Source organism: Drosophila navojoa, chromosome 2, assembly GCF_054131105.1.
Source record: "Drosophila navojoa isolate 15081-1374.11 chromosome 2, UAZ_NAV_1.0, whole genome shotgun sequence".
In the NCBI taxonomy this organism is placed as follows: domain Eukaryota; kingdom Metazoa; phylum Arthropoda; class Insecta; order Diptera; family Drosophilidae; genus Drosophila; species Drosophila navojoa.
Genome location: NC_142890.1, coordinates 18,578,744 through 18,594,728, shown reverse-complemented (window position 1 = coordinate 18,594,728; position 15,985 = coordinate 18,578,744). Strand labels below are relative to the sequence as shown.

The following is a 15,985-nucleotide window of genomic DNA, read 5'->3' as shown; positions in this document are numbered from 1 at the left end:
CGCTCTCTCTTTCTTAATCTCAGATTGGCAAATGGTTGCAGAGGCAGCCAATAACATAACATAATCCATAACATAGCAGTTATGTATGTATGCATATGTATATGTATAGCTTAGACAAGCTAACAGAAGTACTCGCACACCAACATACATTAAGAGAGGCATTCGTAGATGCCTACGTAAGCATTTGCATAGGCATGCATACGTAAAAGCTAAGTGCAAAGAGAATTCATATTGCCTGCAGATGGCCAGGCGACTTGGTTTGCTCGTGCGCTGCTTCGGCCCTCGTTCGTGTGTCTTCTGAAGAACAAAAGAGACGCTCGGCTTAAGAGCGAAAAACGTACTTGAAACACATACGCTTTGCAGTTTATATTGTCTATGCACTCACTCACTGTCACACACACACACACACACATGTTGAATTCTGCAAATATGTACTAATTATGCCTTTGTCTTTCTCTCTTTGCAGTGGACGCTTTGGACTCTGGCTGGACGGAGATCTGAACCAGGGCCGATCACAGCATTGCAGCACATACGGCAATGAGCCGTTGGCGCCACAAGAAGACTTTGTTATCAAAACACTCGAATGCTGGGCATTTGTTTAAGTGAATTTGTGTTGAGAACGCGTTCTCGATGGGGAGCGAAGCCTACCTATTTAATTAATTGATAATATAAAATATATATATATATATGTATGTGTACTACTACTACTATAACAAACAACCTGAGAATGATATCAAAATCTAACGTGTGTCTAAACAAATAATAATAAATATAAACAACAACAAAAAAAACAAAACAAAAGCAAAACGAAAAATCATATAATCGCATAGAAATACAAAGACGAGAAAAAAATAAACACACGAAGAGCCTAACCTAAACTCCAGAAACAAAACCCTAACAAAAAAATAATAATAATGATAACAAAAAAACAAAGCAAAAACAAATGTCTGTGAGCAAGAAAGAAAATTGCTATATGCGTTGAAACGTATTAATTATTTAGTTTTTATATTATATATATTATTAAACAAGAGGTAACTAAATTATGTAGTAGATGTAATCAGTGAGAAAACCCGAAAGCCGGAAAAGTGGATAACCCAGACAAACAAAACAATTGAAAACCTCCCTCTGAATAAACATTTGGACATAAGCATCACCCACACCCACTCCCACACCCACACCTACACACACATATGTAGACTTAAGCTCTATTATCAAACAACAAAAAAAAAAAACAAGGAATTAAACTAAATTGAATGTTCGTCAACCAAAATACAACACAATCCATGTTTACAATAAAATTTTGGTTTGTTTTTTTTTTCGGTTTATTCGTTTTGTTGCAATAATTTAAACTTGATTCGTGCCTTTGCTTTTGTCTGTGGACACCTGAAAGAAATGTCGATATAATTTAAAAGAAAAAACAAAATTTTGAAATGCAAGTATTTTGGAAATGTTTTTAGTTTTAGAGAATGTGCAAAGAAGAGGGCAGAGGATGTTAGAAGCAAAGAGAAAGATAGAGTTTTAAGAAAGGCAATTATTTTGTTTAGTTTTACAAGAATTATATGAATGTATATTTAATTATGCTAATTATGTTGATTTTAATGCAATTATACTAAAAGCAAACAATTAAAGATTGAAGAAATACACAATACAAATATATATTACAATAATTACAACAAATCCAGAATTTTAATTGCCACAGGAAATTAAGAAGAAGCAATGTTTTTATAAAGACTTTTAGACTAGGCGAAAGTCTGTTAAATGGTTCTTCCAGAAGCTGCATATATGTTATATATATATTCACTTTCGATCTGAGTTTTGGTTTTCTTTTATTTTTAGCCCTATGTTGAAATACAAACACACACACATAAGCAACATACACACACACACACAAATGTCTACATCGACAGCGCCTAAATGAAAATAAAACAATTTGTTGGAGCTGTGGATGCAAAGGTTTTGAAAACTTAAATGGCTTTATATCCATTTTGAGATACAATTGAGTATATATATATAAATATATCTATATGTATGTGAACATTATATATATATACGAATGTGTGAATGAGTAATAAATGTGTCATTTTTTGTAGTGTATTTGTGCAGTCGTCGCGACCTATTGTTATGTATTATGAATGTTATATCACCCTAACAAAAGAAAAGAATAAACTAAACACTTGATTGGCAAACGATGATAGAGGAGAGGGAAGGAGGGACAGAAGAAGGAGAAGGCAAAATTGCTGATATTTTACACAGAACGCAGTTCAAAAAGATTTTAGTTTCTGAATTTTTCACTCTAAGTAATGGCTGAATATGACATATTTAAAGCAAATCCTAGATCCTAAAATAAAATGTAGCGTGCAACAATTTAGAGAAATTTAGCTGAAACTTTTTTGCACCCCAAAACCCAATACAAAGCGAAGTACATTGATCTTAGCCGTACTTTTAAATATGATATGATGAATATATGGATATATGTATATACATATGTATATATAAGTATATATATATACATATATCCATTAACACTCATGCCAAAGTGTTTTTTAGAAGTTATTTAAAACAAAAAACAATTTTTGTGTAGCTGTGTCTAAGATATATGCATATACCTATCTTTCCCATATATGATATATGTATTATATATGATGTTGATAGATCCTACATACATATTCCTTGAATGAGTTTTGTGAGCTTTAAACACACAACAAAAACTGCTAAATAAGTAAACAATGTGGATTTAAATCTAAAGAACAATAATTGGAAGGATTTAAAAGTAAAATGAAACACTCAAGATGATGCAACTTTGTTTACAGAGCAGATCAGAACAGAAGCTAAAAGAAACCCTAGCTTAACTCCCTAAAAATTCATACATATATAAAATCTTGAGACCAAAAATGCGTTTACTAAAAATATTGAATCAAATCTATATGATATATGTATATACATATATGTATATATAAATATTGATAATTAGATGGCATACATTATTAAGGATATTGTGGATCGTTTGTCTTCAGATCTGTGCGTCAATTGTATCCAACACATACACACACACACACATGCTTAAAGAATAGTTAAAAATTGTATATGATTATATAATATATGTATATGCATATATATTATATGAATTTTTGGTAGGCCTATGAATGTTTGTTGTGCGATCAAAAAAGAAATATTTTTGAATTGTAACTTCTGTCAATTAACATGTAGACTGTAGATTGCATATATATACATATAACTAACTATATATAAATATTTATTTATAATTATGTGTGTCTTGGTTTACCATTTATTGCGCCACAAATTACATATATATACATATGTATGTATAACGCTTCAATTTGTGTTAGCTATGTGTGTGTCGGTGTCTGCTTTGAAGTAGTAGTAATTGTGAAAATACCACAAGCCAGTGTTGAATAGTTGCGAAAAAGATATTGTAGCTGTGCACCAAATCACTGTAAACAAAACCAAACCATTTGCACGAGAGTTTGAAAAAAAAAACGGTTAAAGTGATCATATATATATATTATCAAATTTATCTCTATTTTATGGCATTTCGAGCACCTCAAACAAACCAAAAAATTTAGCAGAGGGAAAAGCAGCAGTCTTAGATCTTCAATTCAAATAGTAAATACATATATTGAATAGGTGGGCAGAGGCAACTCAACTTGTATAACAGTATAACAGTAACAGAGCAAACTAACAGTACATAGAAAAACAGTGATAGACAGAGACGGAGAGGAAGAGAGAGAGAGAGAGAAATGAATAAAATGATCAAGCAGAAAAGTTTTATTTTTCCACCGACGAATTGCAGGCATATGAATATAGTTACACATATACATAGACATAAACATATACATACAAACATAGACATACATTATAATGGCAATTAGATCGCTCGTGTACATAATACAGAAATATTTTTGAAACGATATAAAAAACATAAATAAATGAAAATATGTACATAGAGTGCAAGCAAAGCAGTTTCGAAGGAACAAATGGAAAGTGGACATTGGAAATATTTAAGGCAATTTTCACTTATACAATTTATCAATTTACATTTGTTTGGTTGTTCGTTTGTCAAACGCATAGTTGTTTTTCTGTTGGCATTCAAATGAATAGCTTATAATATAATTATAGCTAAACCGAAATTAAAAATCAAGTGTGCTATAAACTTGTTGCGTATCAAGGCGCAGAGCGAAAAATGGGATAAATGGGATAAAGTAGGAGATCCCCATTGCAGCGCATATACAAAAACGAAATGTGCTTAACCAGTACATATATAAATACGCATATACATATATATGCATGTGCATACGTATATATACTATATATAACTGTAAAGTCATTACTAAGATGAACAACTTTTCTGAAACATAAACTGTATATTCAAATATCAACAAACGTAGTTTTTATTTTAATTATAAGGCTATTTCGCAGATTAACTTGAAAGCGTATATAAATTAACATCCTTCAGTACGCATACTTTACCGATAGATGGCGTCCTCTAGTCTGGCGGTTGAATTCGAAAACATGCTTATATGGCCTCCAGCAACTACATATGTAATCAACAGAGGGCGCAGGTGAAAGACATGTTATTTGCAAAGCATACTTTTGTGCGCTCAAATTAATAATTTACATCTTGGGCTGACAAAAACCAACACTCAGCCAAATATTGAAAGCCTTCAATTCCATTTCTAATTAATTTTACTTAACCACCCAGTTTAATTTCCTGAAGAAATTTGAATACATTTTGTGGATTTGCTCAGTTTTTCATTTAATAAAAAAAATATACATGTATATTATATACATGATTCATATTTTTTGTGCTGTCTATTAAAAGAGATTTACATATGCAGAAGGATTCTGGGATCATGAGAATCGGAGAATTGGGTGACATTCAAAATAAATAATTGAATTGAATGCTTACAACATTTTGAGATGGGAAATCAATATCAATATCGCTTCTTCAGATGATTTAGTTTAGCTTTAATACTTTGGCAAACTATGCACATTTTGATAGTTTTTACAGAGCGTATATGCAGACAGATTATAAGATACAATATAAAAACGATCAATATGTCGCTGATAAGGCAGTTAGCTAAAGGTTAATGCGAAAATAACTACAGTACTACGACTTAGTGGCTAAAACTAAAGTTTTAAATGACTAAAGGAGCTTTGATTCACATTTATGTAGGTTAGACTAGTACAGTTCAGTTTCCCTAACTGCACTTCTCATAACGATAAGATTACGTGCTTAAAAATTATATATAAATAGGTTTTAACTAGCTTTTTACAATGTGTATTGGCTGATAAAATATACACTCTTAAGTTGACCATTATCGATGTGCCATTAGTCACTACTATATATGGCCTAGATGTAGATATAGTTATATATACAGGATTTAAGCGACGACGAGTAGCTACGTGCAAATCTCGTTGCTGGCCGGGCAGGAGCTGTTCGCCACATTCGCGTTCAGCGATCCTGTTCCGGTCGTCATGCTGGCGGGTGTAAGTGACTTGTTCGCTGATAACACTGTAGATGGGGATGCGGATGCAGATGCTGGTGTGGAGGTGGAGGTGGCTGCCGCCGCTGTAACTGTGGAGGGCGCGGGCGACGTTGTCGAATCAGGTTCCGCCAGCTGCGCCACAGCGTTGGCATTGTTTGTCTTGCTGTTCTCCAGTTTGGCGCGATTCAGCGCTTCCTCACGCTCCTTTTTATCAAAGTACCAGACGGTGATGGCATAGCGGGTACGATGGGCAGGCTGCACCTCATGCGGATTACGTATATCCGACCAGAAGAATATCAGGCGATCAAACTTGGGCTCTATGTCGGCAATAGTGTTGCCTGGCGTCGGCCGAATTCTGTTAATCAAAGCAAACGACTTAGCTAATGCACTCTTCAAATAATCATCGATCAACTAACCGCAATATGCCGCCACTCTCGCTGGCATCCCAGTTGATGTTCAGGTAGTATATGGCTGTAATAACGCGACCATCCTTGTTGGGATTGTCCACGTGCATTACGTAGTGCGTGCCAGAGCCAGGATAGCAAGCGACCATAGCCTGCAAAAGTAAGGTATTGTAAACATCTCAGCAGATCATTGCAAATGCTGTACTCACTCTCGTACGCTCCCTGATATGGTAATTGCCCAGGATACCATTGTCCTTCATTGTGTTCACACGATACACCACAGAGTCAATCTAGAGTAGAGCACAAAGTGAGTATGCATGTTTATGGAATGTTAGACCACTTGACTGCTGCTTACCTGATTGGTCAGATACCACACATTGCTGCAGCCGGGCTCATTGCCACCGACCCATTTGATTTTATCACCTCGAATCTTATCACCGCGCACCGTGGGCGTGGACGATTGAGCATCGGTACGCATATTGTGCACCAGCTGGCCATCATGAAAGGCTCCCGCAGAGTACATGTTGCGCACCTCGTTCAGGATCTTCAGGCCTTTCTCTGTGCCCAGAAAGTCGTCCACCACAGACAGTCCATACTGATTCATGTCATTGATAATGTTACGGCAAAGATCTTCATAGCGACGTTCACTGTAGAAAAAAAGAAAATTGTGAATTAATTTGCAAATCCCCTTGGCAATCTCAACGAAATCTGTGATTCAAATCTAATCCTTTTTGGCTCTTATTGGGTCACCTTCAGGTACATATATGCGATGTATTTTTATCCCAAACTAAATTAAAAATATAAATGTAAATACTACTATAATTTATTTAGTAGTTTCTTTAGTATAATTATTATGAATTTGCATGTTTTACGACATTTTTATGTTTTGCAGCCCATAAAATTGTTGCTATTTATTGGACATGTTTCAGTCACGTAGTCCAAAGACACACACACATAACCGCATAAAGAGAAAGAAAAAGAGAATAGCGAAGAGAAAAGGCAGAAGAGGCGCAAAGCCGCTAAATTCTGGATAAACAAAACAAATTAAAAAAAAAAAAAAGGTCGTAGAAACCGTAAGCCCATCAAAAATTTTAACTGCATGGGAAAATATGCACTCACAGCAATAAAGAAAAACGAAAATAAAAATCGTCCACAAAGTGTAGTCAAGTTTTAAGTTTAAGCTTTAAGGTTGTCTAAGCGAATTGCAAATTAAAGAGCGTAAAATTGAAACGGTGATAATTAACTTCGAACCTGAACCGGTTTTCAATTAATGCACAGTTTATCGATGTTTAATACTAAATAGTTATCTATTCGAATTACCGTTTATCCAAAGCTTCACGAAAATATTGTTCGGCATTGGCAGGCTGAGCCGAATGCTTGAAGAAATTACTGTAATCCGTTGGTGGGAACGTAATCATTTTGCGTTTATGATTTATCAGTTTAATCAGATATTTGTAAATATTTATATTCACTTCACTTTTTTCTTGGAAAAGTTATTTAGTTCTTCAGCTGGCACACTGACGGAAGTGACTCCGGAACCATTCACGCACAACTGATGAAAGTTTGAAATTGGTTGCCCGTTTTTATACTTCCGATTGAAAGCAGTTAGGAAGAAATACACAGAGAGAGCGAGAGTAACGGTTGTTGTTTATCGTACATTGCTATCAGGGCAGTACAGTGTTGGTTAACAGTCTGATAAACACATACGTATGCACAGCTGTGTCGGAACGTTATTTCTCTGCAATTGTTGCAATTATAATTGTAGCTATTGTACGTCTTTTCACATTTGTTGTTTATTGCTTTTGGTTGGGTTTTCCCACAGGTATTAAAGTTCCGAACAATTATAGCGAAGAACGAACTGTTCACGTCGAGCGTACGCTTACAACTGAGCACCAGACACGACAAGCGACCACGACTCACCGGCTCGATCGACGCTGTGGGAGAGTTTGCACATGTGTTGGTAGCATATACTCATTTATGAGTTTGTGTTGCGTTAGGCCTGTGTAGCGGAAAGTGTTGTTGCTACAGCGCTACCTTTACATGTTTGCATTTGTATTAATTTTTTTTTTGCTCCGAGTAATTGAAAACGAGACCGGCTATCAGATAGTATTTTTCGTGGTAGTTGGAGAGCGAGTTTAGGGCTTTTTTTTCGTTGTATTTATCAAACTTCATCGGCATAAGCTATGTATGTAGTTTCCGCTTGCCCTTCAACTTGCATGCAACTCTCTTCAAACAAACACAAATGCAAACAAAACAGAAGGCGAACGCGGAGTGGCTGACACAATAAACGAGCGAGCGCTCACGTAGCCCAGCGCACAGTACAAACACAAAACACATGCGTGAAAATCAAAGCGGGGCAGTTGTCAGAGAAGACGCCACAAGAGAGAGAGAGGCGTGAACGAAGACATTTGAATTAGTTTGACAAAGCAAATGAGCAAAAAACAAAAACGAGCAGCTAAGGAAACAGCTGTAAATACATACATATGTACATGTAGATATACCATTTGTGTATAAGTATGTTGATACATATGTACGTATATATATATTTTTTTTTTTTTACAGACATATATGTATATACATATATGTACATTTGTATGAGCAGTGCTGGGCGCTTACTCCAATAATTTGGGTCAACGGCCCAGTTCAAAGTCGCCAGCTTAAGTAATTATTTAAAGGGCCCAACAGCACAACTCATACATGTACATATCATACATAAACACATACTATTTGTTTGTATATGTGTGCTCTAAAATGAATTATGTGTGTGTGCTCAATGATCGATTGTAGCCCTTGGTCTTTGATATGTTACGTGCGAAGTCTGTAAGCATGGCACGTGCACCATGCGTCAGAGATGACACAAAGTACTCAGTTGCTGTCACTATTCACTGCTGCAGTGAGAGCTGTCACAATGTTGCACAATATAAGAAAATATAATTTTACCAATTTTCATAGAAATATTGCAATTATATTTCTTTAGATTAGTTATGACAATATTAAATACTTTAAAGAAATATAAAATAAATATATAAAGCATACACACTGCAAAAGAGCGTGAATATCACATTGAGGCCCAAGTGAATATTTCATTCATCACTGGTTTGTGGTCGATGCTGTCGAGGGCGGCGCACACGCATTCCGTCCGACCTTGTGACGTGCGCGGCCAAACGTAGTTAAAACTCCGCATACAATTGTATGTATATAAATATGTGTGTATATTAATATACATATGTATATACTATGTGCGAAATCGTTAGTTGCAAGGCAAGTATTGGGGTTGAAAATTGAGAACCAGCCGCAACAGTTTGTTGCAAACAGCTGTAACCTGCTTTTGTAGCGTCGATTGACAGCACTGTCTATGGTTACCGTTTATAAAGCCTTTCTCATTTAAAACACATTGGGCCGCACTTGCTAAATTTTTGCCCACATTCGAAGAAAAGACAGAAAGCTGCTTGACAAGTGCCGCCTGTCTGACAAAATATGACATACAGATGTAAATATTTATATTGCTATCTTTGTAGCAAGAAATTAGCGAGCTGAGATCATGCGACATACCATTGCTAATTGTTTAATAAAGAATAACAGAGCCAATCCAATATTAAGACGCGTAGTAGCAACCTCAACAGATTGAAAACGAGTCGCAAGACTTGCTAAAAAGATAAGAAGCAAAATTAAAAGCGTAACAGTTTGCGTACCCGCCGCACGTACGCAAAATAATTGAGGCAAACAGTTAAAGAGCGTGCGATTTAGGGGGATAGGCAGATAAATAAAAAGAGCGAAAGAGATAGAGAGAGAGGGAGAGGCCACCCAAACTGCGACCACCCACCACAAAACGTAAGTGCGAATAACAATAAGCAAAACAAAATGAATTCGCGAACTTATCGATGATTCAGCGCGAATAGTACTGAAGTCATCGCGCCGATAGCGAATGTAATTTGGCAACTGTCGGCATTTACCTGCTCTAGTGTGTTTAATCTCTTAAAGCAGCATGAGAAAATAAATGAAAATATATGTAAGAAGCAAAACTGTAGGTGGAACTGCGCAACAGAATAATTACAAAGTCAGCGGCGCCATTCAGCGAAATGCGACTGCACTTCGTAAGAGGTGTTAACAAATCAAACAATGTGTTTTGTTGTGTGTACGTGCACCGTTTCGGTAAAGGGCATCGTGACACCTCGGCTCGCTTCGTGTGCAGTTCGGCCAAGTGCATTACATTACGCGCACGTAACGGCGAAAAAAGGTAAAAATTCCAGACAACGTCCGCCGCTACACTCGAAATTGCACCCAATCTAATCGCAGGGCACATATTTGCTTATAGCAAAAAAAAAAAGAGCACATCATAAATTAGCGGACTGGCACCAAATTGGCGAATTGGCGAACTGGTCTACACTCAGCAGTGCCAAAGATGCGAGCACGTAAAGCTTATCGCTAATTAGCGCTCTGTATGTGTATGTATGTTTACGTACATACATATGTACATACATTTCTATTTCCCGGGGCGTTGGCTTTAGCGCATTATAAAATATGTACATATGTATATAAAAAGCATTAAATCTGGATTTAGATAAAAGGTTCTAACTTTAATAAATATAACAATAATTAGGAAGAATTTAGAAATAAGGTATGTATGTGAATTGCATTGGATTTTAGGTTTGGGGCGGTAGATTTGTTTTTAGCATAAAGTGAGCATTGATCTAAACATTTAAAACATCACTAAAATATATGTTATAATTGTATGAAATGTTCGTTCAAAAGTTTGTTTCAAGAACACACGTTTTCTGTATAATAAAAAAAATTTTTGCCCGAAGATCGAGCATTAACAACGCTCTACACGAATACACTTACACACATACACATGCACACACATACACAATCAATTGGATTGGATAGTACGAAATTTAGACAGCGAAAGGAAGAATTCGAACTCTTGACCTCTGGACGACAATGGTTGAATACACACGTCAACCATGTCCAATACGAATTGTAGAGGATTGCGGCTGCGCCTTTCTGATGGGCTGCATCGGTGGTTCCATGTTTCAGTATATGAGGGGTTTCAGGAATTCACCAACGGGCTTTATCCGCAGCCTTTACGGCGGTCTGGACTCCGTTAAGATGAAAACACCGGCTATAGCGGGCAGCTTTGCCGTTTGGGGCGCCACATTCAGTACAGTGGACTGCACCATGGTCTACTACCGGCAGCGCGAGGACTCTTGGAATTCGATTGTCAGTGGCGCTGCCACGGGCGGCATTCTGGCCGCCCGCAATGGCATCAAGGCCATGGGTAATGGCGCCTTGGTCGGGGGCTTAGTGCTGGCCATGATAGAGGGAGCTGGCGCCGCAGTGGCCACCATCTATGCAGCCCAGCCATCTAGCACGGGCACAGAGAACGCCTATCCCCAAAGTCCGCAGTGGGAGCCAGTCTCGAACGGCAGCAGCAATAGCAACGATGCCTTAGCAGAAATTGAACGTGTACTGGACAAGTGCAACACATATAAGAATCCTAACAGAAGCTCACGGTGCAGACAGAAACCAAAGTATATGGACACTGAGGCGCCAGCCAAGCCGCTCTCCCTTCTCGAGCTGGTGAGACAAGCGAACATTTTTATTAGAACTTAGCTTTATTTTTTGTGGAATACCACGTTTCGGCCATCTTACTCATATGCCAAATTAATTCTATGTGTAATAGACGTTGACAAAATAAAAATGAGTTTTGATTGTAAGTTGTAAGTTTTATTAATGCAACTCACCTGCCGCTGCCCATGAAGCTGGAATCTGTTAGCCCAATCTGAAAGCTAGAGCTCTTCTCGCCATGATGATTATGATGCTGATGGGGGTGGGGATGGTGGTGTTGCTGGACATGCTGCTGATTCAGTTCATCCGATTGAGCTGTTTGCGTAGCCAGCGTTGGCTCTCCGAAGTAATTGAATAGATCATCCAGCTCGTTAGGCCAGCTCTGAGCCTGTGCGGCGGTTGTCATCATTTGAGCGGTGGAGCAGTTGGCGCCACTAACATCCAGCGTCGTGGCTGCCACCGCCTGCTGCAGTTGTTGTATTTTGTTGTTGTTGTTCTGTTTTTGGCGCGCCAGCAGACGGCAATCATGCCGATGGGCTGGCCAATCCAAGTGCTGATGCGCAACGGAACAATAGTAAATGCTTTTGCATTTGGCGCAGCGGAGCAGCTGCTCAGCGGTGCCGCAGATAGCGCAACGTGCTGGCAACGACGATGACTGTGGCTTTTGCATGTCCTTGCCGCGTCCCCTGCTGCTTACACCATATTGGCAACGCTTGTCTTTAACCTTGAACGTCTGACAGCGTCGTGTGCTGTAGTTGTGCGTCTGCCTATTGCCACTCGCAATATCAAATATTGTAGAGATTTCGGAATAACGACAGGGCGATATCTTCAGCAAGTGTGTGTGCTTATGGTCCAATTTCAGGGCATTTCACCAGGTCTTCTTTAGCTATTGAACTGTGGCTATACTGTAAGCATTTTAATCACGTAGGCCCAGCCGAAATAACGAAGAATAACAACAAAAAGATGCTATATAGCCGTTGTTGTTTTTATTGTTGCTGATGTAGTTGTTGTTGTTTCTCCCAACAGCTGCGTCCGCCTCCGCTTTTGCGATTGCTCTCTCTGCACGTTGTGTTGTACTATATTTGTACCGTCGCTCGAACGTGGCATTTACTCGTCTTTTAGCAATTCAGCAAATTTTAGCAATGACAAATTGCTTACAAATGCAAATTAATACAAAATTATAACGCTATTCACTTTCACGATGATAAAAATAGTCATAAAATGAACTAGTATAATCGATATGCAGATTTATCGAATTGCGGTCATACAGCACTCATTTACAGTGCTGGAAAACGCACATAGACTTCGCGCGAATTTAGAATTGTTGCTTTCCAATAGGACATATCGGCTTTGTGTGATATGTAGTTATCGAAACACTTTAGATAGGTTGACCGGCAGGCAGTTGTTAAAACAAATTCAACATTTCAAGCGGAGAGCAGATTCTAAATTTTAGTGAAAAAGTCAACATGGCATTAACAGATTTAAGCGCCAAAGTGGTGCTGGTGGATATTGAGGGTACTACAACATCGATTTCCTTCGTCCATGATGTACTTTTTCCATATGCCAAAGCAAACGCCGAGCAGTACCTATCAGAGACATGGGAAACAGATGACACTAAGAAAATTGTCGAGGAGTTACAGCAGCTGCCGCACTACACAGAATATGCTTCAACTCTAGAGACTCGACCAGAAATTAATGCTGCGCATATTGCTGATTTTTCCCGTTATCTTATCGAAAAAGATTTGAAGGTGACTCCGCTGAAAACGTTGCAGGGTCACATCTGGGCCAAGGGCTATGCGAGCGGGGAACTTAAGGGACAGTAAGTGGCTATCAGTTGTTAAGTAGACTAATCTTAAATCCGTTAATTAATCTTTATAGTGTCTACGAGGATGTCGCTGTGGCTTTCCAGACCTGGAGTGATGCTGGCCTCCGCATCGCCGTCTACTCGAGCGGCAGCGTAGCTGCCCAGAAATTGATCTTTCAGCATAGCATAGCCGGTGATCTGCTGCCGCTACTGAGCGCACACTTCGACACGCACGTGGGGCACAAGCAGCAAACCGAATCATACACACGCATTGCTGAATCGCTGGAGGTGGAACCGCAGCATGTGCTCTTTCTCACAGATGTGCCAGCGGGTGCGTTAACAGCTAGAATCTTTTTTGCATACCTTACAATAATTTAAAATTTTACAGAAGCTTCTGCTGCTCGTGATGCGGGCATGCAAACCGTTTTGCTGGCTCGTCCCGGCAATGCGCCACTCACCGCGGAGCATACAAGCGCCTTTCCCGTCGTCACAAACTTTGTGGCGCTGCAATCGCTGAAGCAACCTTGAATAAAGCTGCTCGATTCTTGAGTTGAAGACAATGCTATAGAATATATTTATTGTGCAGAGATTTGCTTTACAGAAACGCACGATCCACGCTGCACAGATCATCGCCACTGTCGTGCGGCTCGGGCGTCTGCTCCACCTGTCGGCGGCGTGAAGTAGACCGCTGCGATTGCCGCGAGCTGGGCTTGAGCTGCGCGCCATAGATCTTGCGCAGCTGCTGCACCTTAAGATCCGCATCGGTGATTCCACTTGGGCAGCGGCTGCTATTACACTTCTTCTTGGGCTGCTTAATGCGTCGCTGCTGGTTGCTCTCGCAGCCATGGCGCATGCCCTCGCTGCGGCAGCTGTGACTGAGTTTGCCCACCTCGGGACCCCAATAGGTTTGACCCTCGAGCAACAGAGGCGCTGACTTGACACGCTGTTTCATCATTTGCATGTGCAGCTCGTATTGCCGCTCCTGCAACGCTTGCTCTGCCTTGCGCGTGGCCAGCCGTATGGAAAGCAGCGCCTTATGCGGTTCACTGGAATGATCAAATATTTTTTTATATCTATCAGGAAATGTTTTGGTGGACTTACTTGAGGGACAGTGATTTCCAGGCTGGCGTCTTGCGCACCTCCCAATCGAATTGTGGAATAGGATCGTGATAGGTGCAATTGTTTTTCAGCTCCTTTACCTTTTTGCGCGAGACCTCAGCACGCAGGGTGGCCGCTAGATTGGGTCGGGCCACTGGATGCTGCGGGGAAACGCTCGATATCCGCTTGCTTGGCTGCGGTTCCTGACCTGTCATCTGCACAGGGGCCACCATTATCTTGCGTGAGCGTCGCCTGCACACGCGTCTCGAGGTCGAAGCGGAGCTGTTGCTACTACGCTTGGAAGACACTGAGGGGGATTCAATGTGAAGCTTGGGTACCTCTTTGTTTGAAAAATAGTTGCTTTGCGTCAACAGCCCCAACTTGGACGCTGGTTGTCCGCTGGCACTCAAATCATTAACACTGAAGCTCTTCCTTAGCATTTCGCTGCGAACTTTGGCACGCTCTGCTGTGTGCATGGCCGGCACCTTGGGAATGGGCGTTATCTTGTGGGTCTGGGTGGCATTGCTGGTGGACTTAGGACGCTCAGTTTTGCGCATGAATTCCTGTTCGAAGGCCTTCAAAGATTGTTTAAAGTCCGCCACTTCAAGGGCAAAATCCTGCTTGAAGTTGGCCAAGCGACTTAAATCACGAACGCACTTCTCATATTCCTCACTAAGACAGCTCGTGGTGTGTGCGACATCGGGGGTGGGTGTGGCCCGTTCCGGCAGGATCAACGGTGGTATACTGGGTGCTTTCTTCTTAACCTTCTTGCATTTCTTGTTGTGTTGCTTGACCTTACAGGAGCCGCCCTCGCTTACTTGCTCCGGCGTCGCGGGCTGAGCGCGCAACTCTCGGCTGGTAGTGCGCAAACTTTCGAGAGTTGAGTAGAAGTCTGCGTTGTGCAGGTGCTTCACTTCGCAGTAGTCTGTAATAAAAGAGTTCTAGTTAAATGCCAATCAGCACTCGTTAAACTTAATTACCTGGTATGCTATCATAGAACTTGGCCAGCGATCGTATACCCGTTTGGCTCGTCCAGTTAGCAGTCTCTGTGGCATCTTGTGATTGGCAGGTGGTGGATTTTGCCTTCACCTTTTTGCCCATACAAAGTCTAGGACGATTATAAACGGGCGCCGGGCAATTATTGCACGGATCTATAGGCACTTTAACGCAGGAATTTAGATACGCTCGACCCATATGTGTGCTCATATTTTATTTAATAAATACAATGCGTTTTATCAATATTTGAAATCCAATAGGTTCTGGGGTTACTGTTGCCAGCGGTAACCAAACATTGAACATTTCTTTACGCTTTGTTTTTTATCCTTTCCGTTTTGGTCTGCCTGTTCGCACGGTTACGGGCCATGTCCTGGTTTCGGTCTCGGCCATTCCAGCACATTCGTGTACTGCTTCATTATTTAATAACTTTCATGTTTAGATGCTCACTTGTAGTAAATAGCGAACCGATTTCATTTCTATTTGTCATTTTCTCTTAAATTATCCACAACTGCTCTTCACATTGTGCAGAAAATATTTTATAGCTCGCTAACGTTATTGAGATAGGTAAGTTTTCGTTTATGGCCTACGGTCACACTATTCAGCCAACG

General features: G+C 39.9%; 5 protein-coding genes and 1 long non-coding RNA gene across 36 annotated transcripts in view; 3 read left to right on the top strand and 3 right to left on the bottom strand.

The window, feature by feature from the left end:
• Positions 1 to 1,646, top strand: part of mtd (TLD domain-containing protein mustard) — a 69,227-nt gene extending 67,581 nt beyond the window's left edge. For all 30 annotated transcript variants that reach the window (XM_089265345.1, XM_089265347.1, XM_030383147.2 and 27 more), the window contains one exon: positions 467 to 1,646. In XM_089265345.1, coding sequence (XP_089121471.1) covers positions 467 to 602 — 136 coding nt within the window. In that variant the 3' untranslated portion in view covers positions 603 to 1,646. The remainder of the gene's footprint in view (positions 1 to 466) is intronic.
• Positions 1,647 to 4,970: 3,324 nt separating this feature from the next.
• Hph (HIF prolyl hydroxylase) lies at positions 4,971 to 12,687 on the bottom strand. 2 transcript variants are annotated; one of them, XM_018109700.3, is made up of 5 exons: positions 11,656 to 12,687; positions 6,267 to 6,558; positions 6,121 to 6,201; positions 5,924 to 6,063; positions 4,971 to 5,862 (listed from the first exon to the last, which is right to left on the bottom strand). In XM_018109700.3, exons 1-5 carry the CDS (start codon positions 12,147 to 12,149, stop codon positions 5,421 to 5,423), a joined length of 1,449 nt encoding a protein of 482 aa, XP_017965189.1. In that variant the 5' UTR covers positions 12,150 to 12,687; the 3' UTR covers positions 4,971 to 5,420. The 2 variants fall into 2 exon arrangements, with proteins under 2 accessions (XP_017965189.1, XP_017965198.1); XM_018109709.3 differs by lacking the exon at positions 11,656 to 12,687 and adding an exon at positions 7,232 to 7,608.
• LOC149092220 (uncharacterized) lies at positions 9,173 to 9,457 on the bottom strand. The gene is made up of 2 exons (XR_016196165.1): positions 9,336 to 9,457; positions 9,173 to 9,233 (listed from the first exon to the last, which is right to left on the bottom strand). It is a non-coding gene; the product is annotated as an uncharacterized LOC149092220 (long non-coding RNA).
• On the top strand, positions 10,594 to 11,628 carry Tim17a2 (translocase of inner mitochondrial membrane Tim17a2). Its single transcript, XM_018109825.3, has one exon. It carries the CDS (start codon positions 10,853 to 10,855, stop codon positions 11,522 to 11,524), a length of 672 nt encoding a protein of 223 aa, XP_017965314.2. The 5' UTR covers positions 10,594 to 10,852; the 3' UTR covers positions 11,525 to 11,628.
• LOC108660045 (uncharacterized) lies at positions 12,476 to 15,817 on the bottom strand. Its single transcript, XM_030383158.2, has 3 exons — positions 15,362 to 15,817; positions 14,385 to 15,306; positions 12,476 to 14,329 (listed from the first exon to the last, which is right to left on the bottom strand). Exons 1-3 carry the CDS (start codon positions 15,585 to 15,587, stop codon positions 13,879 to 13,881), a joined length of 1,599 nt encoding a protein of 532 aa, XP_030239018.1. The 5' UTR covers positions 15,588 to 15,817; the 3' UTR covers positions 12,476 to 13,878.
• Enoph (enolase-phosphatase E1) lies at positions 12,946 to 13,843 on the top strand. Its single transcript, XM_018109733.3, has 3 exons — positions 12,946 to 13,298; positions 13,358 to 13,614; positions 13,672 to 13,843. The coding sequence occupies exons 1-3, from the start codon at positions 12,946 to 12,948 to the stop codon at positions 13,809 to 13,811; spliced, it is 750 nt and encodes a 249-aa protein (XP_017965222.1). The 3' UTR covers positions 13,812 to 13,843.
• Positions 15,818 to 15,985: the final 168 nt, after the last annotated feature.